Source organism: Stenella coeruleoalba (assembly GCF_951394435.1).
Source record: "Stenella coeruleoalba genome assembly, chromosome: 5".
NCBI lineage: Eukaryota > Metazoa > Chordata > Mammalia > Artiodactyla > Delphinidae > Stenella > Stenella coeruleoalba.
This window is the reverse complement of record NC_137150.1, coordinates 63,286,418-63,313,728: the sequence shown is the minus strand read 5'-3', so window position 1 is coordinate 63,313,728 and position 27,311 is coordinate 63,286,418. Positions and strand designations below refer to the sequence as shown.

Sequence of the window (27,311 nt, the reverse complement as noted above, 5' to 3'; positions counted from 1 at the left end):
TATATATATATATATATATATATATATATATGTATTATTTGTGTGTGTGTGTGTGTGTGTATGTATAAAATTCAGGGAGAGGAAAAAAACCTCAGTTGGAAGGAGAAAAGAGTATGAACATTCCCTTTCGTATGTGACATTAACTGGCTAAAATTCACACATTAATTTTTGGTAATTTCAAGATGCCTAGGGCGTCTCGTTCTGTTGACAGTACACAGGAAGTGGCAATTGGTAGTGCTTTGTGACATCTACTTGTTCACGTGCACATGGGTGCATGGTCGTGTACACACACACACACGCACGCACGCACAGCTTCGAGGCTTTCCTGGTGACCTTTCTTCTCTCTTCTTTGCCCAGAGAACCCTTGGAGTAATTTGCCAGCCCTGTACCAGCTGCACTTTGATGTGGCTTGACCGTTTGTGGACTACCTCTTCACCTCTTCACTCTACAGTTACACCCTGTTTGGTTTCAGAATTTGTTTCTGTTCATACAAAGCATAATCCCAGCCCTGCAGTGTAGCCCAAGGTGAGCAGTTCTAAAGCTCTGAGCCTCAGTTTCCTTATCTGCAGAATGAAGTTGTTCTGAAATCTGAAACTGAGGTTCTTCCACAACCTTTTGAGGATGTCAGCTGTAAGGTCTCATTCCCTCCATAACTGGGTGGGAGGAGTAGCTTCAGCAGCATGACATCCGAGTGACCTGTCAGCGTCCTCTCACATCATCCAGGTAAGAGCTGCTGGGAGCAACATGCTTAGAGTCCCAGTGGTTTGCTGGAGGAGCCAACTGTGTGCATCTCTTTGCAACTTTTGTTTGATGGCATCAAGTTAGTGGCTTTAAATTAGCTATGGTGAGAGTATTTACATTTTGGAAATTAACAAAAGCTACACATTGCCTCCCCCTCCCGCTTAGTTTAAGTATATACCAGTGTTTCTCTCATGTGAGTTTCTCTCTATCAAAGCTCACTTCTTTGTACTCTAGCCTTCACCCCCCAGTCAGCACTCTTGGTTGCTTCACGGTCATCGCTTAACCTTCTTTCTGCTTAACCTGTAGAAGCGTCCACGCATATGAGGCGAAGCACATGCGAGGAGAGCTGTCACAGGTATTGTTGAGCCTGTGGCTGCAGCAAATTTTCACAGCACTGGTGATAGCCAATTTTTTAATACCTCTATTCTAGTAAACCCAATCTACTTTATCTTTTATACTATTGTTAGTCAAAGATAGGTAGTATCTTACAGTTTTGTAGAGCTTTGTCACACCCCACTATCTCTGCCTCATGAATAAGTGGAATAATGAATGCCTGCCCTGCTCAAATGTCGGCAGTGATCTCCCTTAGCCTACTATATTAGCACAAACGCCTCACCCTATTAAATAAGACCTCCGCAGTTGTCCCGACTTAGTAGTCATCTGTCTCCCCAGTAGATGTACCCTGTTTTCCCTTGTCCAAACACAGTCTGTTATTTCCTCTCCCCACCCAAGCTCATCTCTGACCATCACAATCCTATCATGGTCCACGTTGATACCACCTGCAAGGCATGACTGGGGCCCCTGGTTTCCCAAGGACATGGCTCCTTTAAGCTGCGAAGGCCAGCAACTTTCAAAGGACTGGGAAGCCCAGAATAGCAACCCATAGGGGTGGTTCTTGACTTCAAAAGATGCAAGACCGTTATCTCTGGTGTTACCCTGCCCCTTGTTCATCTCTGCTTCTCCAGTTTTGATCATGGCTTTGCTCTTCCCTTCTTCCTACTTCAGTTTTCCACTCAGATTTCTTCCTACCCATCTGCCAGTTCCAGGAGGGAGTTTCTGACTGAATTTCTGGCAGAGTTATTGCTCTGGCCCTTGAACTATGCTCACACCCTCTCTTGGCCCTGATCTTCTCAATTTCAATGTCTGGCCTCCTGAGTCCAGGGCCTTTTTTTTTTTTTCTTTTTTGGTAAAGAGCAAGATAGTAAATATATTAGGTTTCTTGGCCCATATGGTCTCTGTCACACCTTCTCAACTCTGCCTTTCTAGTGGAAAAGTAGCTATAGACAATATATAACCAAACAGGAGGTTCAATAAAACTTTACTTACAAAATCAGGCTTTGGACTGGATGTAGCCCACCAGCCATAGTTTGCTGACCCCTGCCCTAGTCAAACATCTGTTAATATCTACTCCTGACACTTGTTCATAAAACTGTGTGCCAACTTGAATACGTGATGTTCATTAGCGTAGCTCGTGCAAGAGATCCTGTCTGGGACGTGCCCAGCTGGGAATCCTGCAGCCTCAGAGTTAAGGGTTCCAGAGAACATACTTGTCCTGTTTGCTCGACCCACAAAGGAGCACTGATTCAAAATGGGCAGAAGCACTTGTGTTATGGGGGCCAGTATGACATAGAGCAGCATTTCCCAAATTTCAGCCGTCTGTGTACTGCTTTCATGTTTTCTGCCGTTATCGCTACACCTGCCCTGTTAACTACTTAATGTTGTCTTTTGAAGTGGTCCCCCTTTAAAAAACTTAACCTAAGTTTACTTTTAAAAGAAACTTTATATTATTTATATAATTGAAAAACCAGTACCATTTGCAATAAATAGAAAGTAACCATAAAAATGAAATATACTGAAAACAATGTGTTTTTATTAAGTTCTAGCTACCGTTGCTTGTTAAGGTTCTGAGCCTAACATTTTTTTTTTTTTGGCGGTACGCGGGCCTCTCACTGCTGTGGCCTCTCCTGTTGCGGAGCACAGGCTCCGGACGCACAGGCCCAGCAGCCATGGCTCAAGGGACCAGCCGCTCCGCGGCATGTGGGATCTTCCCGGACCGGGGCACAAACCCGCGTCCCCTGCATCGGCAGGCGGACTCTCAACCACTGCGCCACCAGGGAAGCCCAACATTTTTTTATTTTTAGAGGGAGGTTGATTAGTATTGGAGAGGTGTTAAAGACTTCCAGCCTCAGACTGAGAGATTTTCCTTGATAAAAAAAGAAATATTAGAAAATAAATGCAGTGTGGTGCATTGTTTTTATTGCTGTATTTACTCACCTCCTGCAGACATTACATGGAACTCCATGTCCCATGTGACACCTAAAAACCCCTAGAAGGACAGGATTAGTGACTTGGGCATCAAACAGACCTGTGTTCACATTCCTGGCTTCACCTTAGATTCCCCAGCTGCAAAGTACGAACAGTACTTATCCCAGCTTCATTCATGGAGCAAGTAGGAGTCAGGTATTGGCTTTCTGGGCCCTGCTGGGCACCAGTGTGGGGCTTGTTTTAGGCACTGGAGTTGGTGTTGGTAAAGCACCCAGCACAGTGCCTGTCCCTCGCATGGGCATTATTGTTCCTGGAACCCCTGTGAATTCAGAATCTCTCTTACAGCTCTTACAATAGTATCTATGAGATTTCTGTAATTGGTCCTATTGCATCACAGCTGAGAGACCTTGGGCAAGTTACTTAAATTCCCTTCTGGTCCACTGACCAGTGTGAGAATTAGATGAGATGACGTGTGTAAAATTGCTTTGTAATGGTGAAGTCTGCACCAGGTTTGTCATTGGCAGTACCTTGGGTGGTGGGTTTTGTTGACCTGTCTTCCTCGCCTTTTTGGACTGAGTTCCCTGGAGGGCAGAGACTGTGGTTGTGGGCCTCTGTCTACATCTCCCCCCTTTGCATTTGCAGCTTGTGCAAAACTGTCCATGAAGGGAATGGAAAATGTCATTCCTGTTCATTCTCATTTCCTTCTCTCCTCTCCCTCCCAAGAATGGAATTTTTGGCTTTATAAACTAAGGAATCTCAGTGGTACCCGCTTCCCATCCGGAAAATACTGGTATGGTAGGCTAGGCTGTCCCCACCAGCACAGGCCTGTGATGAAAATGTGTCTACTTGTCCTCTGTTGACTCTAGGTGCTGCTTGGATTCCTGTGTGTCACCTCCTGCAGTGGCATTCTGCACCATTTGCCCTTTAGCTGGTTAGTTCTCTGCCGTTTCAAAGCTCACTCTCCACCTCCTGTGATCCTGCTGATTCATAGTCTTTCCCTTAGAACTCTTGTTTGTTATAGATGTTTTTACAAGTTCTTAGCCATGGGGTTCTTTTCTTCTAGCCTTTACAAACCATTTTTCTTGGCTCACAGATTAAAGTCTGTCTATCCATCTGTGTCATTGAGTAAAGATTTCTAAGACTTCTCTTGAGTCCTATTCTCACAGTAAACCACTCACAGCACAGAAATTCTTCCTTTAAAGGTTTTTTTGCCTGGACAACTTAGTTCTTATACACATTTCTATGGGAGGAAGAGGCATCTTTACTGTCCTTGAGGGAAGAGAGCAGGCAGGGCTGGAGAACTCTCGACACTAAGGAGGATTGTAGAAAGAGACCATCTGGCCCCAGAGAAATGAAATAACCTGCCACAAATAGCCCAGTCACATATCTGGGTGGTGGCCCCACGCCCAGCAGTCCTGATGCCTAGTCTGACTTTCTGCCCACGACCTCCCAGTAGACTGGGGTCTCAAGCGCTCAGGGAATGAGCTCCCTCTTAGAGCTCCATGGCCATCAAAGGGCTGCAAGGATCTTGGTCAGAGACAGAGGGGCCCTTTTACATTCAGATGACCTGGGCTGACCAAAGTGAATTGAAATGAGAGGCCCGATTACATGAGCTTAAAGGGCAACCACGCCTGCTGTCTGTTCACTTGTGTATAATCATCCCTTGAAAAGAAAAGTGCTGGATGGTGGGATGAACAAATCACAGTGGTGGGGCAGAGTCTGGCTGGGCTGCAGAAATGTAAACAGTGGGTTGTGATAAATGGCTATGAAGAAGACACTAGCTAAGGGCCGCAGGGGCACTGACCTTGCCCGTCTGGGCAGCTGCCCCTCAGTTAAGGTGAAATATTGATCCTGGCACCTGATCTTAACCAGACATGACCTGGAAATGAAGAATGTCCCCTTGTCCGCATTCTGATGATCCACCAGCACTGATGGGGTTGGCTTCCTCATGCACCACCATGGCCCTGAGTAAATACCCTCTCCCTAACCAGATCAGGGAGCTTGAGCAGCCAGGGGCGATATTCTCCCTGCACTTCACCTCTCCACCACCACCCCAAAAGGAACGTGGGAGGTGAACCCCTTATGAGGATGGGTTGGTAACGTAGTATGGTGGCCAACCCAGCAGTCCTGGCATTCAAACTAAGGCAGCCTACTCCCCAGAGAGCTGTGCTCTTTGCTGCTAGAAGAGGCAGAGGAGAGGCCTCTGAGTTTTGTTTCCTGTTAAATATAGAAAGAGGAAAAGGAAGAAAAAGAGGGAGATTCTTACTCAACACAGCGTATTTGTAAGATTGCACTACAGACCAAAGGCACATCAGTTAAATCAATGTTTCTTGGATAGATGCTGTAGAAAATATTAATAAAAGAATTCAAAACATATATTGGGCAGAGGAATCGTTATTAGAATAAGAAAATACTCTTCTAAGGGCATAACTTTGATGGAGGCATTATTCATGTGGATTAAAAAAATAACAGTTCTAGTACATTCATTTAAAAAAATCAGTGGTGGTATTTAATCATACCTTCCACTGACCTAAAGCACGCTTAATTTTTTTTAATACATTTATTTATTTTGGGCTTCATTGGGTCTTTGTTGCTGCACGCGGGCTTTCTCTCGTTGCGGCGAGCAGGGGCTCCTACTCTTTGTTGCGGTGCGAGGGCTTCTCATTGCAGTGGCTTCTCTTGTTGCGGAGCATGGGCTCTAGGCACGCAGGCTTCAGTAGTTGTGGCGCGCGGGCTCTAGAGTGCAGGCTTAGTAGTTGTGGCGCACGGGCTTAGTTGCTCCATGGCATGTGGGATCTTCCCGGACCAGGGCTCGAACCCGTGTCGCCTGCATTGGCAGACGGATTCTTAACCACTGCGCCACCAGGGAGGTCCCTTAATTTTTTGTGTGTGTGTGGTACGCGGGCCTCTCACTGTTGTGGCCTCTCCCGTTGCGGAGCACAGGCTCCGGACGCGCAGGCCCAGCGGCCATGGCTCACGGGCCCAGCCGCTCCGCGGCATGTGGGATCTTCCCAGACCGGGGCACGAACCCGCGTCCCCTGCATCGGCAGGCGGACTCTCAACCACTGCGCCACCAGGGAAGCCCGTCCCTTAATATTTTTAATGGATCTGTTTGTTACACTCTCAAGAGGTGTGGTGAATACCTGCTGGGAACAGAAGGATATTATAATGGTAGTTGGCAAGATGCTTTAATTTTCATCTGGAGGCACTTAATTTGTTGGTTAAGTGTACCTGGCAGCTCCATGTCAAAGGGAAGCGAGGAATTATCAGTAGACTGCCCCAGTAGTGAGGTGCACACAGCTATAGAATTATACTTGCACCTAAATTCTCAGGGCCACAAGGCTGTCTTCTCTGAGGAAGGGAGTCAGTTAAGAAGAAAACAGCTTCTGAAAAGAAAGTTAATGCTGATGGCTGTGTTTACGTTGTCTCCCAGTTTCTGAGTCTTGGTGAAAGGTTTATCACCTTCGTGGTCCCTGGAAGCGTGCTCTGCTCCTCTCAAACCAAGTGCCCTTGCTGCCCTGCCTTTGTACACCTCATTCCCTTGATTTGAAAGGCCCTCTAAACCCCTCTGCACTCTCTACTTCACCTTTGCTCTCCTGGCTCACTCTGCCTCGTACTGCTCAGACTCAGCTGAGGCATCACCTTCCCTGGAGGCCTTTCCAGGTTCTCCTCCTGTCTGCTCAGCCACTCGGCACCCCCCAGGCACCCTCCAGCGTGGTGCAGGCCTGTCTCACAGCAACACTGCATGCAGGGTGCACTGGCTATCTTCCTGCCAGATTGTGAGCTCCTCATGGTGGGGAACAGGCTTTTCACCTGTCTCTCTGGTGTCCCGCAATACTCAGTGAGGGTTTGTTGAATAAATGAAGTGAATGAAGTTAATCAGATCAGGAATCACCTGCCAGAATACAAAGAAGAGCAGGGAAGCATTCTGTGGAGTTTCCCAGAGTGGGTGAGGTGGGTAGGTTCTTTAGCATATGAAAAACAATCAGCTTCATTCATAGTTAAAATGCAAAAAAAGATAGTATTTTTCACCTATGAATGGGCAGAAATCAAAAATTGGAGAGCTGCGTTTTCATGTGTGGAGAAACAGTGTTGCATTTGTATGTTGACGTTACAAATGCACAGCCTTCTGACTCAGTGATTCCACTTCTAGGAGCTTATCTTCCAAGATACACTCACAGGTGTAAAATTAGGTAGATAGACAAGTTACTTGCTACAACATTTTTGGTTTTTTGGAAATAGCAAAAGGTTAGAAACGTATGTCCATCAATAGGAGACCAGTTAAATAAATCATGGTATATTCATAAAGTTGAATGTTGTACAGCTGTCAAAAAGAACAATACAGCTCTGTGTATGGCTATGACACAATCTCCAAGTGAAAAAAGCATATACAGAGCACTAACATTTTTTTTTGAGGGGGGAGAAAAGAATACACAGTCGACCCTTGAACAGGATGGGTTTGAACTGCATGGGTCCACCTATACATGGATTTTTTTCAATAAATATATTGGAAATTTTGGGGAGATTTAGGACAGCTTAAAAAGAAAAACCTCACAGATGAACCATGTAGCCTAGAAATACCAAAAAGATTAAGAAAAAGGTATGTCATGAATGCATAAAATATATGTAGATATACATATAACATACAAAATATGTGTTTATGTTATTAGTAAGGCTTCTGGTCAACGGTAGGCTATAGTAGTTAAGTTCGGGGGGGAATCAAAAGTTATAAGCAGATTTTCAGCTGCACGGGGGGCGTGGGTAAGTACCCTTAACCCCATGCTGTTCAAGGGTCAACTATATACGTATATGCTTTTGTGCAGAATACTCTGGAATGATGTTTAAAAACTGGTATCAGGACTGGAGTCCTGAAGGATAGATAACAGAGGGCAAATTTTTCTGCTGTGTTTTTTCTGCTTTGGTACCTTTTGAACTTTGTGCAAAGAATATATAGTACTTATTTCTAAAAAGTTAATTTGTTTTAAAGAAGCCAGTTGAGTGATAGATATGTGTCCAATTTTGCTGAGATCTGCAGAATCACTATATAAAATTCACTAGGAAGAGCTCCATGTAGTATAAACACTTTTCATCCTGATGTCTCACCACAGTCCCACCCCGCCTGTCCCCCTTGCCTTTGAAGTCTCTCTTACTCACCTGTTGCCTAGACCATTGGAGTTGGAAAGGGCCTTGGACAGTTATCTAGTGGTGTATGCATTTAATCAAGCTAACACTGCTGCTTTTCCAATAAATGTGTCATGTCTTTTTTATATATATATAAATTTATGTATTTTATTTATTTATTTTTGGCTGCATTGGGTCTTCGTTGCTGCAGGCGGCTTTCTTTAGTTGCGGTGATTGGGGGCTACTCTTCGTTGCAGTGCGCAGGCTTCTCATTGCAGTGGCTTCTCTTGTTGTGGAGCACCGGCTCTAGGCACGCAGGCTTCAGTAGTTGTGGCTCACGGGCTCTAGAGCGCAGGCTCAGTAGTTGTGGCGCACGGGCTTTGTTACTCTGCGGCTTGTGGGATCTTCCCAGACCAGGGCTCAAACCGTGTCCCCTGCATTGGCAGGTGGATTCTTAACCACTGCGCCACCAGGGAAGCCCTGTATCATGTCTTAAGTTTCTCTCACCTGCTGCTAAAGCATGTTACTTTAAAAATATGAATGTAGGCTTTACAGAGTTGTATAGATCAAAGTTGCAATAACAAGTAGAATATCAGTACAATACTAATTAACCAGCATCTGAATTATGGGCCAGAGCTCTGTTTCTATGTAGTGGAAACCTAAGCTTTGATACAGTGGTTTATGACATCAGTGGAATTCCTTGGAGGCAGTTATAGTCTCCTTATTCACAGTCCCATGCCAAGACCTATATACACCTGTAGGAAACGGACAAGCTCCTACTTAGCTGTGCCGTATACTCCATTCATAGTAAATTTCAGGAAATAACATTATACCTTCAAAATCCAGACACCAGAGATTGTACAAGAGTAACCCTGGCACTAGTGAAGATGTAAACATAAGGCTTTCTGCAATAAGGTAGAAAAGGGAAGAAATGGGATAAATTGTGGCTGCAGGGGTGGGTTGTGATATAGAGTCACAAATCCACTTTTTTTGGATTGTAAGCCATTCAGTCATAAAATAGTATGGACTCTGTCGGCTAACATATCTAGTGGGTTGTTAAAAACTGTGACCCAAACAAAATGCAAGATTTGTTGGGATGATTTTTTTTTTTTTTTTAATTCAGTCTCTGTAGCCTAAGGTCCACGGAGAGAGACACCTTTTCTTTCTGCTCCTTACCTTTTCTTTGTGACAGTTTTGTTTTGCTGCCAAAACGGAGTGAATCTTGGGTTTGGAAAGAAGCTTGTCTAACTGGCTGTCATCTTATCTCAAGTGCCTCATGTCTGAGGCATTAAGCAGGGAGGTTAAGTGACTGGCCCAGTATCCACCCGACAGCTTTGCCTGAAGTGGAGCCAGCATTCAAACCGTGGTCTCTGGCTCCCTGCTCAGCACATCTCCCACTCTGCTTCTTGTGGTGCTGAAACAGTGGTGGCCTTTGGTAATGATAAAATGTTTTATTAGGGGTGGGGAGAATTATTAGGTTAGAAAATCCAGGGACTATATTTAAATTTATATTTTTTCTTAAATCATTGTTCTCTTCTAAGAAATCAAGGCCTTATGGACATTAGTAAATAAAAGTGTTTGCATTTCCACAAGTATCTATGCTTGACTATTACAAATTTTGTATTTCTCACCAAGGAACAAAAGTACTCTCACTTGGGCACAATAATCAAGGTGCTCTTAAATGAAGGAGAAGAATAATCCATCAGTTTGCCAATTGTACATTTTAGCTTGTGAAATTATCCTGAAATGGGTCCTTTTAAGCCTGAATCCACAGGTGATTCTTTATCACCTCAGTAGCTTCTCTTCCAGTTCAGTGCTGGCTCCATGCAGTGCCTTCTAATTGATTATCTGATTGTGACTCATCCGGTGAAGTCAAATCCATTCACATTTCATAGGAAAACCAGGCACCAGCTCTCCTGGGCATATCAGGACCGACGCTGGGAAAAGGAGTTTGAGGGTGCTTCTGTCAAAATAACCCTAATGCCTACCTGTGTAGGGTGCACTACAGTTTATGGAGCGCTTTCTCATAATCCCCTGGGATTTGGGGAGGGACAAATGAGAGGAGAGTGCAGGAGCTTATCACAATGCTAAGGAGACTGGGACTCCGAACAGCTAAGGGGAGGCCACCAACTGAACTCTCTTCCCTCCCTCATTCATGCTGCTGAGGACCTGGCTCCCAACAAAGAAAGGAAAGAGGGTCCTGGTAGTAGAGGGCAACCAACCGTGCACTGCTTCCAGGGAAGGGAGAAGAGAGAGGAAAAGGAATTTGAAGCTGTGGTAGCAGGACCTCCCTTGGCCACCTGCTGAGCCAGGTAGGTTGTTCACCTTTATTCACGTCAGGTGTTGACTCCTATATAGGATACTTCCCAGTATTGGGTCCTGCTGGGGCCCACCCAGCTAATGGTACTGGTTTGAGAGGAAGTGATGAAAAGTCAGGAACCAACTGAGACAGATGCTCTGTTTACTGTCTTTGTAAGACAGGGAACTCAAAAGAGAGTGTGAACCAACAGCTGGGAGGAATTCTACTTTTAAGTGCCAGAGATCTTAACCCTATCATGTACATTCATTCATTCCTCAGATTTCCTGAGTGACTGCTGTGTCCACATCACCAGGTTAGAGCTGTTGAGCTGCAGGGGTAGGGATAGGATGTACATAGTTCGAGAAGGATATGAATCTTGCATTTCGATCGGCACCACTGGAAAAATTTCTGTAGGCAAAAGTCTAGTCTCTCAAAATTGGTTATAAATCAAATTTGTGTATTTGCAGTTATCTCCCTACTAATTTGTCTTATTTCAGAATTGATGTAAAAATATCTTAAGATGAATCCTCATTAGGATGATGAATCCTTTTAAATATAAGAATAATTTATATGCCATCTTTCCCCAGTTCGTCTGTTTTAAAAGTTGGCTATTTGGCAATAAAATAAAATAAATTTAAAAAGGGGAATTTCCTTGCCGTCCATTGGTTAGGACTCTGCACTTTCACTGCTGAGGGCCCGGGTTCAATCCCTGGTCTGGGAACTAAGATCCCACAAGCTGCGTGGCATGGCTCAAAAAAAAAAAAAGTTGGCAATTCTAGGTTTTAAAAAGTCTCATTGTATTCAAATCATGTAACATTAGCTCTAAGAGCTAACGATCTTCCTTTGTTTTTACATCAGCACTTTATGAGATATTGAAGACATTCACTGATTTGTTTTTCTTTGCATGCTGTGATTTTATTTTTTTATTGGTGGTGTTTGAGAAGTTTTTTCTTGACTCCTCTCCCAATTTTGAGAAATAACTTTTCCTCTGGTCCTCTTATTTTCTCCAGAGCTCCCCCTTTGTGTAGCAGAGGAAATCTCAGGGGGTTAAGTGCTAAGGGGCAGACCCGGGTGGGAAGGAAAGCTTCCCCTTTGTGGCAGTGCAGGTGTTCCACTGCTGTTATACACAGAAATGCCTGCCTCAGCTTTAACTTCCCCACGGTGGTTGGAAACAAGGACTTGTGTGATGCTCTTTACTACCTGCAATTACAGTTTAAGGATACTGTGCAGAAACAGGTGTTAAAGGACATTGGGTTCATGTCTAGCTAAAACCTAAAAATATGACTAAGAAAATGCAGGAATAGCCTTTTTCCTTGAGGACATAATTGATTCAAGGGACCAACTCTAAAGTACATTCTTTATTGAAATGTACATGTTGCATTAAACATGTAAAGTACATGTTTTATTGAAATTAATTAGAGAGCTTTAGGGTTGCTGAGGTCAGTGTTGTCTTTTCTGTTTGTTTACTCCCTAGAATATAAGCAGCATGCGGACACTTTTGTTTTGTTCACTACTCTACCCCAGAACCTAAAACAAGTGCGTGGCTAGTAACAGGTGCTTAGTGAACACCTGTTAAATGAATTTGGAAAAGCTTTTGGTTTAATCTTAGAAATCATCTTATTTCCCAAATGAGATAAAATGTCCAGTTTTTTTTTTTTGTTTTTTTTTTTGAGGTACGCGGCCCTCTCACTGCTATGGCCTCTCCCGTTGCGGAGCACAGGCTCCGGACGTGCCCGCTCAGCGGCCATGGCTCACGGGCCCAGCCGCTCCGCGGCGTGTGGGATCTTCCCGGACCAGGGCACGAGCCCGTGTCCCCTGCATCGGCAGGCGGACTGTCAACCACTGCGCCACCAGGGAAGCCCTAAAATGTCCAGTATTTAACCTCCAGTCAGAACATTTGGGTATGGGTAGTTCGGATTGTTCATAGTACCTAACCTTCAGTGTGGGTGAGATGTTCCTTTTGTGTGAGATGGTGAATGCTATTTGATTTACACAGCATGGGGAAGGAGTTCTCTCCTCCCTTTCTCTGCTTACTTGGGATTTAGAGCTATATTAGAGATGAACTTAATTTTTCTTAATCATCCTGACTATAATGATTAAGATCAAAGTCTTTTATAACTGCTGGGAGTAGTTCCTTCTTTTCAGAAGTAAAATGGCTGTTGGTTTATCACTCATTCCCAGACATTGTGGGCTCACAGCTTCTGGCTTGAATTTTTGTTAATTGTGACACTGTTTCTTCAGTATGTCAGGGCATGCCATTGTACTTGTTGTCTTCAGGGAAGAAACAGCACCTCCACATGAGTCATTACATCCAATCACAGGAAGGGTTTGCAGTGGCTACTGTGTCGGGAAATGTCTTCCCCTGCATTTTCCAGTCAACAGCCTGTTGCCTTGAGCTGATAAGCATAGACTGGAGTGAAAGAAATTGGCTGGGTTGAAGACCAGTCAGTGTCTTCACTAATCACGTGTTCTTCTTATAGTTGGAATACAGAATATGGGGTGGAGGGTGCCAGGAAAAAGAAGCCAGCTGTCAGCAACACATGCTCCTGGTGAATTTGCTGATTGCTGAGCACCTGCTCTATTCCAGATGCTACTTGAGCTGAGGAGGGAAAAAATGAAAAAGGCACAAGTAAAAAAAAAGGAAAAGGACAGAGTTGAGTGCTGTTTGGAGAACTCAAGAAAACAATTATTTGAAAATGAATTGGAGAGATGCTGAAAGGATGGCACAGTTGTTGGTGACGAGGCATGTGGCTTCATTTTCCTTTATAAAGATGGTTTTGTATTTACCCTGCACCACACAAGTAAAACATTTATGTACTCAAATTGTAACTTGTGTTGCATCAAGTTTATATATGTTTTTATCAGGGCTCAAAATATGATATGTAAATATTTGTTTTTACCCTGGTTAGTCTTAATTACAGATAATGAATTGAGGGCCTTATACGGGTAATCACTTCATTAGAAACTAATCACTTCATTAGAAACACAGTTTGCGGCTTCCCTGGTGGCGCAGTGGTTAAGAATCCGCCTGCCAATGCAGGGGACACGGGTTTGAGCCCTGGTCTGGGAAGATCCCACATGCCGCAGAACAACTAAGCCTGTGCACCACAACTACTGAGCCTGCACTCTAGAGCCCACGAGCCACAACTACTGAGCCCACATGCCACAACTACTGAAGCCCATGCGCCTAGAGCCCAGGCTCTGCAACAAGAGAAACCACCACAATGAGAAGCCCGCGCACCACAATGAAGAGTAGCCCCCACTCGCTGCATCTAGAGAAAGTCTGCGCGCAGCAACGAAGACCCAACGCAGCCAAAAATAAATAAATAAATTTTAAAAAAAAGAAGAGAAACACAGTTTGGTTTTGTTAACTGGCACCTTCATCACAGCACAATAAAATGCTTTCAATTCTTACATGGTTCAGATCTTGAAAAGCTGGAAGCTGACTTTGAGATCTTTCACTCACAGAAACTCAGCCTTACCTCTCAAGATCCCACCCTCCTGAATCCAAATGCCTGTTTGTACTCAGGCACACTTGAATGTCCTTTCCTTCTGAGAACTTTGTCTCCTGTCTGGGATTCACCCCACCCTTCTCCATTCAGCAACCCATATTTTGGGGAGGGTTCTCAAACTCTATCCTGCCCCATGAGATTCAGCACAGTGCTGACTGGGGCCAGTGATGATGAGCAAAGGCTTATTAGGCTCACAGGCAGGCACAGCTCCCAGTCCTGGGCCAGGAGAGCTGTCAACCAGGAGTCAGGAGTCAGCTGACCCTGTGAAGGAGTTCACTAATTAATACCTTTATTGCCCTCTCTGAAGGGCATTTATATTAAATAAATCTTCTGAGGAGCAAAGGGTGAACCACTATAGTGAAATTTCCAAAATAACCCTTCCTGGGAGAGATGTTTTTGGTCAGAGTCTACAATGAGGTTGACAGTGAGAGGGAAAACCTGGAAATCTATTCCTAAGACTTATTTTCCTAGCATTTGCCTGAGGTGGTACATCTTGTCCAAAATTCATTGAACTGAAGTATATACATGAAATGTAAATTTTGTCGGTGACTTGACATGACAATTCGAGTGACATTTTAAGAGCAACGATTTAAACTTGTAGACCGCGGTCAAAAATATTGCTCCCAGCTGTGAGACTGGACAGGGGATTCATCAGTACCTCAGTTTACTTATCTGAAAGTGAGGATAACAATCCTTCCTTCATAGGGGAGTGGTAAGGCTTAAATGGGATGCTTAGCACCCATTAATGTAAATAATAGTGGTGGCTTGGGGAAAGCTTCCTGCTAGAAACAGTGTGATGAATGTGTTGGGTGTCTCTCTGAAACATTAATAAACTCATCAAATAAAATAACTTGAAGGATGAGAAAGAAATAGTGTTCAATGAAGCCCATGGAGAAATTCTGGTAAAGCTAGAGCTAAAACTGTATTTCATTCTCTCTTGTCACAAAATGAGTTAACGAGTAGTATGGTAGATGGGAAAGATGGTGTTATCTGTAGGAAATTGTACACAAACCTTGGTAAGACTGGTCACGGTTTTCCTATGTCAGGTTTTTTTTTGCTGTATTTTAAAATACTGAAGATGTGTTTGACAAAGAAAAATATTTTCCCTGAATAATTATTTAGATTTTTTTAGTGTTCCTTCAGTTCAAATATTTCTATTTACCACTACTTCAGTAAAAGGAGCCCCCTTCACTAAAAACTGAATACGAATCAAAAAAGAGAAATTTTAGATATTGACTTCCTTTTTAAAGAGCTAAAATATTGAATATCTGAGGAATGTGATTATCTACTTTACTAGAACAGTGTATGGTGGTTTCAACCTACAGTCGAGCATACTGATTCCTTTTAACAGGAGATGATTTTAACCCTTCTAAAGGGTTTGTAGAATCCTGCAGTTGGAATGAAACTCAATGGTCATTTAATGCAAATTGTACTCATTGTACCTGACCCACTAGGGAAACTCCTTCACCATCTTGCCCAGGTGGAGCAGCCTGACCTGTCTTCTCATGAACATCTCATCATTATCTAATTACTTTTCTCCTTCTACCTCTTTCAAGAACAATTAAGAATTCCTGATGTTTTCCTCAAGAGGGAAGTCTGGAATTGTGTTGGCAACCTCTTAAAAAGTCAAGGCCTCTTTGAGAGGGGCTCGGAGGTAAATGAGTAAGTTACAAAGTCTCAGACTATTGCTTTATCATATTCACTGATTTCTTTTCTGTGATATTCAAGCAGTAGACTTTCAAGAGGTCCTGTCTCTGAATTCTCATGAAGCATGAGTGTGTTCAGGCCACTTGGGGGTTTATGGTTTTGCGGACCTGAGTTTATAGAGCAAGGGAATTTACTGAGTTCATAACTACAGTTCTCCTGGCTCAAACCCTTTGCAACAGGGCACCACAATAATATCTGATTTAATCCTTATATGATTTGGCCCATAACACTGCTAATATTCACAAGGACTTTACTCTGATCACATGTTTTTCTCCTTATAAAAAACCCCAAACCTCTTTTTCACTTTTCAACATTTTTTTTTTTTTTTTGCGGTACGCGGGCCTCTCCCATTGCGGAGCACAGGCTCCAGATGCACAGGCTCCAGACGCGCAGGCTCAGCGGCCACGGCTCATGGGCCCAGCCGCTCCGCAGCTGGACCGGGGCACGAGCCCATGTCCCCTGCATCGGCAGGCGGACTCTCAACCACTGTGCCACCAGGGAAGCCCCACTTTTCAACAGTTTTTATGTGGAAAGCATTTGGTTTTCTAATAACTGTTATAATACATTTATTTTAGATTCCATAGCGGCAGATGCAGTTCTTAATAATTTTGTAACAAAGTGACAACAGTTAGTTTCACTGATTAAGTCATGCCCTGTGTCCTCTGTGTGTATGTGTGTGAGAGAAAGGAGAGAAAGAATGAGAGGCGGGTGGGGGAGGGGATTACTGTAAAAGGCAGCTGAGTGCTGAATAGAAGATTGGCCGAGGCTATCACTGGTGATTCATCTGCTTCCCTGATTCATTGCTAGCCCTAGGTCCTAGTTCAATTTAGCACAGGATGTCCCTTGTACAGAATGTCCAGAAGTTTTAAGGGGAACTTTTAGAACTAATGAGGAATGGGAAGGAGAGAAAGTGCCTCAGACACTTACTAATGAGGACATGGGATGCAGGGGAATCTGATTATAGCACTAGAGAAGCGGGCATGGCCAAGAGCTCTGGTGGTTTCAGCCTTGGCTCTGCCACTGCCCTTGGAGTCGGTTAGCACACCTACCTCTAGATAATGTACATTCCATGGTGGTTTGATTTCCTTGCAAGAATAAAACCACAGTGTCATCTGATGGAGCTCAAAATTGCTATGGAAACAGATGGGACCTAGTTGGGTAGGATCTCTCACTGAACCCCAAAGGACTCTCTTATAGGATCCTTTTGCTTCCTCTGTTGCTTCTCTTGCCCACAGTTTTCCCGGACATCTTCTGATCCTTAGCTTGCCTAATTTTCAAATGGAATCTGAGATCCTATGAGGTGGGAGTCCACAATATATGTTAAGTCTTCCCTACTCAGGCCCCCAGCATGGTCAGTGCCTGGGCTAGAGTTCAGACTTGTGGTTAATTAAAACGATGGCATTATCCACCTCACAAGCAAACAGGCGTTTCACACACACACACACACACACACACACACACACACACACACACAGATGTGGGGTGATTCTTCAAAATAAGAGATTCCTTGACAATTAAATATGATTTTACTTCCCCAGCTGATTGCCCAGATATTTTAAGCAACAGATTCTACCATACACAATAACTTCTGCCAGGTCCTTGAAATTCATAACAGTGGACATCTAGTTTTATCTGAAGTTCACTCAGAGCTTTCCACTTCCTCTGGGCATCTACAGTACAAAGATAATAACATATTCATGAAAAGTACCCTGAGGCACTTACACGTTGAAGAGCCTTAGGTGAGCTGTGGTTAAGTTTTTTTTGTTTGTAGTTAAGATTTGATAGTCTACATGTGTATACCGTTGTCACCAATTAACCAGAATATAGAATCCATCAAAATGGCCAGTTCCTCAGCCAAGCAGAATAGCTGTTGGGCTATATTATTCTTTTCCTGGATGTGTAGAGACTGAACTACGTGCTCTTTTCCACTGAACACACTTACTTGAATATGAAAGTGGGAAATTCTGAGTTCCTGAATCCCAGAGCCTTGGGGAGAGAGCCTGTGTGTCTATATTAATAGCTTGACTGCAGGTCTTATTCTGTTTTCAGTTAAAATTTTTTTAAAATCAAAATCATGTTCCTTACTGCCTTTGTTTACTCTTGTTTTTAAGGTGGACTGAGCATGTTGAAGGCTCAGACCTGGCACGCATATAGACTACAGGTGTGACAAATTATTTTGGATGGAAGGGTAAGAGCCCAAAGTTTAGAGCAGTTGCTGGGGCAAGAGGGTTTAAAGATAAAGAGATGGGGAACGGGACAGTAACAGGGTCATGAATGGGAATTTGGATGTGGTGACAGGGAGTCATTCAAAGAAGGCAGAAGCAACCAGTCATATTTGTGTTTTAGAAAGTCACTAAGTGTGGGAAGGATGGGAGAGGAGGGGAAAGTAAGACAGACGGCAGGCCAGCTAGGAGCTGGCTGTAATGGTTCTGGGTGGGGAGGATGAGAAATGTCAATTATGTATTTTTAGAGAAGCTTGATTTCTTTTTTAAACTAAAGAAACGGTGAGGTTATTCTTTTTTTTTTTTTTTAAGGAACGAAGAGCTATTTTCTTAAAACCAATCACTTTCCTAAGTTATTGTGTAAATTGGGCTTGTTTGCAAGCAGGGCACACTTTTATGGATTTCAAAGGGAGAAAGATCCACATTTGTTGTTCGAGACTGAGCTGAGCACTGGGTTTCTTCTCTAAAGGAAAGAGGGGAAAGAAGTCTTCCCTCTCCCCTTTACTACCTGGCAAAGGAGAAAAGGACAGCCTGTGCCCTCCCAGGTAGGGTCCAGAAGGTCCGCCTCATAAACAGACAACAGCCAGAAATAGCAGTGCTTTTCCCAGACCCCAGAGTTCCATGTTCTCCTCTTCTGCTATGTGCTTGGCCTCTTGCTGGACAGGAGACTAGTAAACAAGAAGCCTGTCCTTGAGGAAATTTCCAATCCAGTGAGGACAGGATCAGCGCCAGCAGATAAGTGATTATAGCAAAGAGGGAGCTGTTATAAAAACTTAAGAGTGAGTGCACAGAAACAACTCTTTTTTGGAGATGCCCTGGAATTGTCTGCAAGTATGAGCTGGGTTTTGAAGAGCACACAGACATCCCTCCCAGGGAAAAAGGGGTTGGGCATCTTGGGTGCCCTGACAAGCAGGCACAGTGTCCAGACGATGTCATGGAAGTTAGCAGATCCCAAAGATCCTGGTCACTCCTGATCCTGAAAGACAGTCTCTCAGGATGTTCTCCCAGATGACCTGACTGAACTCCAGTTGAATGGGTTCTACTGCAGTGATCTCTATTTCCCCTTTTCGTTTCTGGGTTAAAATTTCGTTCCTGGGTTAAAATCCTGTTCTAAAATTAGAGATGCGACACACTAGCTTGTTAGAGAATCCTGCTTAACGAACGTTCCAGTTACTCAACTGATTGCCTGATGTGCAGTCCTCACACCAGATATTACAGGGAAGCATCATTGTTTTAGACCCATTCAGTTAGGATTCGGGATCATCTGGACTGGGCAGAGTTTTATTATTTACACCCTGTGAACAAAGGGGTTTGCCAAACAAATTAATACTTCGTTAAATAAGATTTCAAGAAGGATACCTAACCTGTTGATAATTATGGAGAAAATAAGAGGGTTTTTCTCTTTTTTTTAAAAGCGGGTTCCAGGATACTTTAAAGAAATGAATCTTTTCGATTCATGAAAGCAGCCCTGGTAGGAGTTTTAAGTGTTAATTTTTTAAAGTAAGTGAGACATGAACATGTCATTTTTTTTAAAAAGCAAGCAAGACAGAAGCAGCTAAAATAAAAAGTACATGTGCCGTTTTACCAACCAAATGTTTGTAGCTACCTTTTTCTGTGCATTTACATATATATACACTTAATGACATATAGTTTTGTTTTGTGCTCTTAAAAAACAGATCAAACCTAATCTGTAATTAGCGCTCATCTTATAACATTATGCCTTGAAGAGTGTCCTATGACCGTGGATACATGTCTACTTCATTCTTTTTTTTTTTTTTGCGGTATGCGGGCCTCTCACTGTTGTGGCCTCTTCCGTTGCGGAGCACAGGCTCCGGACGCGCAGGCTCAGCGGCATGGCTCATGGGCCCAGCCGCTCCACGGCATGTGGGATCTTCCCGGACCGGGGCGCGAACCCGTGTCCCCTGCATCGGCAGGCGGACTCTCAACCACTGCGCCACCAGGGAAGCCCTACTTCATTCTTTTTAACAGCTGTATAATGTTCAGTATTATGACTCTACTATGATTTACTTATTCATCTCCCTGCTTGTGGATATTTAGATTATTTGCATTCTTTGTCATAACAATGCAACAGTATCTTCCTCTATTCAAATCTTAGTGTCTATGCAGAAGTTTCTTCCCATAGGATTTCTATCAATAAGTTCTTGCTTAGCAGTTGTAGTCAATGTTTATTTATACTTGGAGATAACAAAAATATTCTTCTTTAGAAATATTCAATTTTCTTGTAAATTATGATGCCTTTTCTATAAATAGTTAGGCTTGTGACATCCTTTGTGGAGCATTCCATGTAGCCACTGTATGGGATGGTGTCAGCAGTTTTATTATGAAGTCTTGCCAAAGGCAGTGTCAGGAATGAGCCTTCATAGCACAGAAGCAGAAATTAGTTCCTGGTTCTTTTTTCGCCTTCCTATCCTGACACAAGATTAGAGGTTCTACAGAATGGCTTGTATAGTCATTTAGGCAGCTCTGGTAAAGCATGAATGCGTTCTCTTTTTTAAAAATAAAACAAGACAGAAGTAGTATATGGGATCTAGAACAGAGGGATGGGGTCCCCCTTAATTTAAAAAAAAGATCAGAGGAAACAGGAGCCCCTCAGTTCCTTCATTATTTGTTTGTTGTTTCCCCTGTCTGTGTACTTCTCTGTCTCTCTCCTTTTTCCTCTCTGCATGAATTGTAACATTTCTTTCTGTGGCTATTGCCCAGATTAAAGCCATGGAGAAATGTGTGGCTGCATATAGCAACTATTTGATACCTCTTACACAAGAAGGAAAGGAAAAGTAATGGGGCTACACTTTGGCCACCACATCTCTTCTCTTGCAACCCCCAAAGGCGATATTTATGGGATTTCAGTGCCAGGCCCTTCCATTGAAATGACCTCTTCTAATATTTAAATGCTGATTTGTGTTTTCTTTCTGGGATCTAACATATTCTCCAAAGATAGAAAAATTCTTATCTTCGTATTTCTATTCTTCTTTCTATCTAATTTTAACGCTTAAGTAAAAACAAGACATGATCTAAATCACTCAAAGTTATCAGATATCTTAGAAAAAAAGAAAAATCTTCTGAATAAAAAGGCAGGAGAAGGCCCACATATCCATCAATAGGGGATGGATATTTGGTACATCCGAGTAGTGTAAAATAGAATGAGGATGTTCTCTATCTGCCAATGTAGAAAGATCTTCAGGACATTACTGTTAGGTGAAAAAAACAAGATTCAGTGAGTGTGCAGAATATGCAAATATTTCTATAAGAAAAGGTGAAAATAGGATTGTATATTTGTATTTACTAGTATTTGCATAAAGGAACTGAAGGCTACACAAGCAACGAGTAAGACTTTTCATGGAATACCTCTTTAAAGTGTCCTGATTTTTGAATTAGGACTGTATTACCTATTAGAAATAAAAATAATTTTTGAAAAGGAAGTTCTGCATTGTTAGGTAAGATCCTCTTTAAACCTACTGTGTATGTATTCCATCTCTCATGTTTGAGCCTAGGTACCTTTTGGGGTAGGGTCACTTGCAGGACTATGTATGTTGAGGAGGAAGGGAATAATTCTATAATTAGAACATGTGTGGCAATTTAAATTCTAACTATTTTGGTAGGAAATTGAAAAGGCAGATTTGCATCTAACTAACCTGTTTCTTTAGCTTGTTCAGACTTCTTGGGTTTGTTCTTTATTTTTTTCCTCAAAGTAATTGAAAGTTTTATTTATTTGTTTAAAACAGCTGTGTTTTATTTTATTTTTTTTTTTATTATTTGGCTGCATTGGGTCTTCATTGCTGCGCGCGGGCTTTCTCTAGTTGCAGCGAGCGGGGGCTACTCTTCATTGTGGTGCGCAGGCTTCTCATTGCAGTGGCGTCTCTTGTTGCGGAGCACAGGCTCTAGGCCGAGCACGAGCTTCAGTAGTTGCAGCACACAGGTTCAGCAGTTGCAGCACGTGGGCTCAGTAGTTGTGGTGCATGGACTTAGTTGCTCCGTAGCATGTGGGATCTTCCCAGACCAGGGATTGAACCCGTGTCCCCTGCATTGGCAGGCGGATTCTTAACCACTGTGCCACCAGGGAAGTCCCTAATTGAAAGTTTTAAAACAAGCTGCTCTTTTTTTTTCTTCTTTTAATTTTTAAATTGAAGTATAATTGATTTACAATATTACATTAGTTTCAGGTGTACAGCATAGTCATTCATTTTTTGTGTGTGTGTGGTTTTTTTTTTTTTGCAGATTGTATTCCATTATAGCTTATTACAAAATGTTGGGTGTAATTCTCTGTGCTATACAGTAGGGCATTATATAATGATAAAGGGATCAATACAAGAAGAGGATATTGCACTCATTAACATTTAGGCTCCCAATATAGAAGCACCTAAAATATATAAAGCAAATACTAACAGACATAAAGGGAGAAATTGACGAATGGCTTAAAACAAGATGTTCTTGATTCACAATCAAAATCCCTTGCTGGTGTCTTGGTGAACATAGTGAGAAAGTAAACTCAAACTGTGGTCTTAAGCCTGTTTGTTGTGTCTGTGCTTTTATCTTTTACAGGAGCAGGAAAATTCAGATTCGAAACATCCCTCCTCACCTGCAGTGGGAGGTAGGCCAATGTCATTTCTATATTTATTATCTTCCTGCTCTCTTTCCTCATTTTATTTTTTAATGGGTTAATAAGGGATTTTCTCCCTTTTTTATAGTTCCCTTTCACATTTAGGAATTAGAGGTCCTCAGACTTTCCCTTCTTCAGTGCCCCTAATGTGCATGATCTGCCCTGAGTTTGGGGTCAGATTTGTCCCTTTCGTTGTGCAGGATGTGCACTTTGATCCCTTATGTTCTGTCTTCTCAGAAACCAAGCATCAACAGACAAACTGTGAAACAAAATACATACCTTGCTTGTGATTTTTATCCCATGATTTTATAAAAGATTTTTACCTTTCTAAATTACGATTTGGGGAAAAATAAAATAAATGGAAAACCCATAAGAATAGAAGGTTCTTTGTTAGTTTGAGCAAGTTTTTTGTTTATTTTGAATTAGTTGCTATGAATAACAGTTAAGACATATTTTCGGAGTTGTAAAACTTCTTACAAGATTGTTACCTTGAAATAAAATAAGCTAGAATATGAGGAGTGGCTTTACCGCATTATTGAAAACATACTGCCCCATGTTCCCCAACCCAAACAAAATCAAAATAGCCTTAAAGGAAACAGAATGTTTTGTCTAATGTTTTTATTCCTTTAAGAAAAAAAATTTTCATTGTGGAAAATTTTGAACATATACATATCTCATTACTTTGTAAAATAAGGAGATCCCTAAAGGAAAACTGAAGGAAGAAGGTTAAATCTTCCAGAAAGGAGAAGTGATCTTTGTACATTATTCTGCTTCTCATTTCAAAAGCAGCAAGTGGGTTCCAACCATCATGATGAACGTGATTGTTAACAATTACTAAGACTTCGAAGCTCTGCTGTGTTTCCTCAGTGAACAGATTACTTGAGAGCCAATAAGCACCTGAAAGTCCTGTACATTTATTCAGTTCTAGCTGCTTTTATGGAAGACCTGAAATTCTGACAGCAAAGCTTCTTTTTCAGGTGTTGGATGGACTTTTGGCTCAGTATGGGACAGTGGAGAATGTCGAACAAGGTAATAAGTGACGAAATTAGACTATTGAATTTTGAGAGGGATATTACCTGTTATTTCTTATAGGTCGGGTCAAATCCAAGGACAAATAATAAGTTCAAATTCCTTTGAAGCAAGCTTCCTAGAGTATATGTTTGTATATCTGTATGTGAGAGATGTCTATATCCGTCTATATCGATTTTTTCAAAGAATGGTTTTCAGGCTATTTTTCTTATACTCTTTAATGTACTCAAGCACTGGACAAATGCTGTCAGGGTGGGGGAAGCTTAATTCACTTAGAAGTAACTGGATTTACACTATTACAGCTTTCCTCTTCCTGGTTAAGAATAACATATCCCTAATATCTTGCGCAGAGTGTTTCTCAAGGTGTAGGACTCCTACCCCAGAATCGCCTGGAGTGCTTGGGAAAATGCAGATTCCTAGGGCTCACCGTAGACAGACCTACAAATTAAGACTACGGGGGAAGAAGTCATGAATCTGTATGTTCAACAAGCACCCCCAAGTGATTTTTGTGTGTACTCATTTGAGAGCCTCTGTCTTAGGAACAATGCTGTAAATCCCCAGAAAACATATATTCTTTTTCCTGCCGCCCTTATTTTTGTCTTCTAAAACATGAAGTGCTATGATTTTTAAAGAAAAAAAAAAAGGGTACCTCAGCTGATATCTTATGTAGCTATTTAAGAGTCCCTGAAAAGTAGATTCTAAGCTCCTGATAGGACAGGCAGTAACATGTGATAAAGATTATTTTTGCACTGACCTAGAAAGCAGACTATGAATTCAGTCACTTACTGACTGTGAGCCCTTGTAAAAGTCACTTAACCTTATTGGCTCAGTTTCCACATGTGTATAATGGGGAGAATAAATTTACCCTTCCTGTATCACTGAATAGTTGGGGCACCCAGAGAGAACCTGAATAAATATTTACAGACAGTGGAGTCATACATAATGGTTAAAGTTCACTTAGGAAAAATCACAGAGAATCCATTTTCTCATATGCAGTCTGTTCTATCCACCAGTATAATTAATATAATAGTTTTAAAGCAGTAGTTATTCAGATGCTCTCCACTCCTGAATATTAAAAATATTATTAGGCAGTTTCATACTGCTGACTGCCCATACCCAAAGGTGAAGGGAAAGAGCTCAGAAGGAAGACATGATTTACAAGGATTCTGTTTTCTCAGTTCTTGTTATTTCCCTCAAATGGAAAAGAAGACATTCTAATAAGGAATGGATTTAGTAGGCAGGATGACCTTCCAGACATGAACCTGTAGAAGTTACTAACTAAGACCATGTTATTAAACTTAGGACAGTGCCATGCAAAGAAGAAATACTCCAGGTCCCTGGGGGCAGTTCACAGCTCCAATGGCACCTGTGCCCTGAGAGCACCCAGTTTCTAGCTGCCTCACAGCTACGGGATAGAAGTACTGGGGTGTTGTTTTGTTCTGTTTCATAGGTGATTCCTGATTCAGCAGGAAAACATTTTCAGTAGGATTTTAAGGAGAGCTTTCATGTCCAATGAAATAAAGTATTTCAGTGGAGCTCAGTTTTTCCCAGAATCACAGGTCTGATTTCCTGAAGACAGATGTCTTTCAAGAACAAAGAATATGACTAAGGAGTAGAACAAAATCTGAGAATCTGAGACTTCTAGTGGATAGCTTTATTCGGGAGGTTCAAAGCCAGCCTTCCTCCCGTTTTGGAGTCTTCAACCTCATCTGTAGCACTACGAAGTGCAGATATGAGGCCTCGTAGCATTCAGTGTGTCAGCACCGAAAGAGGATGGTTGTGGGCTGCACATTCTCTATTTTGCACTATGAGGACCTCTCTGTGTATTAGAGAGCAAAACGAATACCCCCAGGCCAAGGCAAGGGCTGGGCTCAGCACCGGTGACACGTAAATCTCAGTGGCAGTTCCCTCCTGAGGATTATGCCTCCCCTCCCCATAAGGGCTGCAGCTACTTTGAAGTTATTGGATAACAGTGGTCTTTAACCTTTTTGAGAATCATATGGAAATTATAAGCCAGAAAAATCCATGTACCCACAATTTTGAATATTTGCAGGGAAGTGGGGAGGGTGAGTAAAGAATTCCTGAAGCTCTAACATGGATTCAAGATTAAGAATCCCAGGACTTCCCTGGTGGTCCAGTGGATAAGACTCCAGGCTCCCAATGCAGGGGGCCTGAGTTCGATCCGTGGTCAGGGAACTAGATCCCCCGTGCCTCAACAAAGAGCCTGCATGCAACAACGAAGATCCTGCATGCCGCAGCTAAGACCCAGCACAGCCAAATAAATAAATAAATAAATGTTTTTTAAAAAAAAGATTAAAGGGCTTCCCTGGTGGCGCAGTGGTTGAGAGTTCGCCTGCCGATGCAGGGGACCACGGGTTCGTGCCCCAGTCTGGGAAGATCCCACATGCCGCGGAGCGGCTAGGCCTGTAAGCCATGGCCACAGGGCCTGCGCGTCCGGAGCCTGTGCTCCACCACGGGAGAGGCCACAACAGTGAGAGGCCCGTGTACCGCAAAAAAAAAAAATAATAATAAAAAAAGATTAAGGATCCCTGCGCTATAGGGTTTTATTATTATTTTGAAAAGCACCTCTACTGTGGTTTTCTTGAATTATCCTCACCTTAATGTTGTTAATTCCAAGTCTCCCAATAGCTTAAATGTTTTAGTGGGGGAGGATGTGATTTAGTTATGTTTACTGGTTTTGGGGAAACCAGTATTTTTGGTTTAAGTTTACTGACTTAGATTGAGAAAGTTTTGTCTTGCTGTTTGAATTCATTTTTTATGTCTGACTTTGGAAGAAGAGGCAAGCAATTATGAATCAAGATAAAGCAACTCACAAGAGTGACCCCTTATTAACCACTCTTAGAATTTATGTGTTCTCTTCAGTCAAGTGGGTTGGAATTGTCAACTTTCTTTATTCATTGTACACAGTTACTAGATTTAACTCACACAGTCAGTCAAGGAGGTCTATCAGAGGGGAACAAAAATAGTAATAGTTCAACCTTATCCATGAATGAAGAATTAAAATTAAAATACTTTCTTATTATTTTATACATATATCCAGTTATTTTTAAATAAATGCAAATTATAACAAAACTCATAGTGGTACAATAAATTGATACAAACTTTTAGGAGAATAATCTGAAAACAATCATTAAAAAGCATTATGTTCTTTTACCAATTATTTTCTTTCTAAATTACTCTAAAAAAAATAATTCAGAAGAACACAAATCAAGTGATATTTGCAACAGTGGTGATTTTTATCAACACTAGTCAGAATAGCAAATACTGTGAATAACCCATTTGTCAACAATTAAGGAATGGTTAGGCAAAAGTCATGGCACATTTATTTGCTGCAATTTTATGAAGGCATTAAAAGTGAAAAATCCAAAGAAAATGTGCATATACATATACATGTGCAAAAGTGTTGATAAAATTAGTGAAAATGTAGTTTTGAGTTGTATATACAATGGATTACAAATGTGTATATACAGTTGATTACAAATTCCTATGAACGCGCATGAATAAAGAGAGAGATTCAAGTAACTCTAAGAGATAGGGCAGTGACGTTTTTTTGTGCATTTTTCTCTAAATAAGTTTATTTACATTAGCCAGAGGGTGGCAGCTTTTTTTTTTCTATGACAATGTAGTTTTTGCTTCTTTCCTAGTCAACACAGACACAGAAACTGCCGTTGTCAACGTCACATATGCAACAAGAGAGGAAGCAAAAACGTAAGTGGATTTGGGCTTATTTCCCTTCAAATTTGGGCGTGGGGGGGAGTGGAGCTTGTCTTTGAATT

The 27,311-nt window shown here is 42.1% G+C and overlaps 1 protein-coding gene across 3 annotated transcripts in view; it reads left to right on the top strand.

The window, feature by feature from the left end:
* Positions 1-27,311, top strand: part of IGF2BP2 (insulin like growth factor 2 mRNA binding protein 2) — a 158,916-nt gene that overhangs the window by 93,465 nt on the left and 38,140 nt on the right. For all 3 annotated transcript variants that reach the window (XM_079922531.1, XM_079922532.1, XM_079922530.1), the window contains exons 3-5: positions 22,428-22,476; positions 23,463-23,514; positions 27,180-27,243. In XM_079922531.1, the coding sequence (XP_079778657.1) occupies positions 22,428-22,476; positions 23,463-23,514; positions 27,180-27,243 (165 nt within the window). The remainder of the gene's footprint in view (positions 1-22,427; positions 22,477-23,462; positions 23,515-27,179; positions 27,244-27,311) is intronic.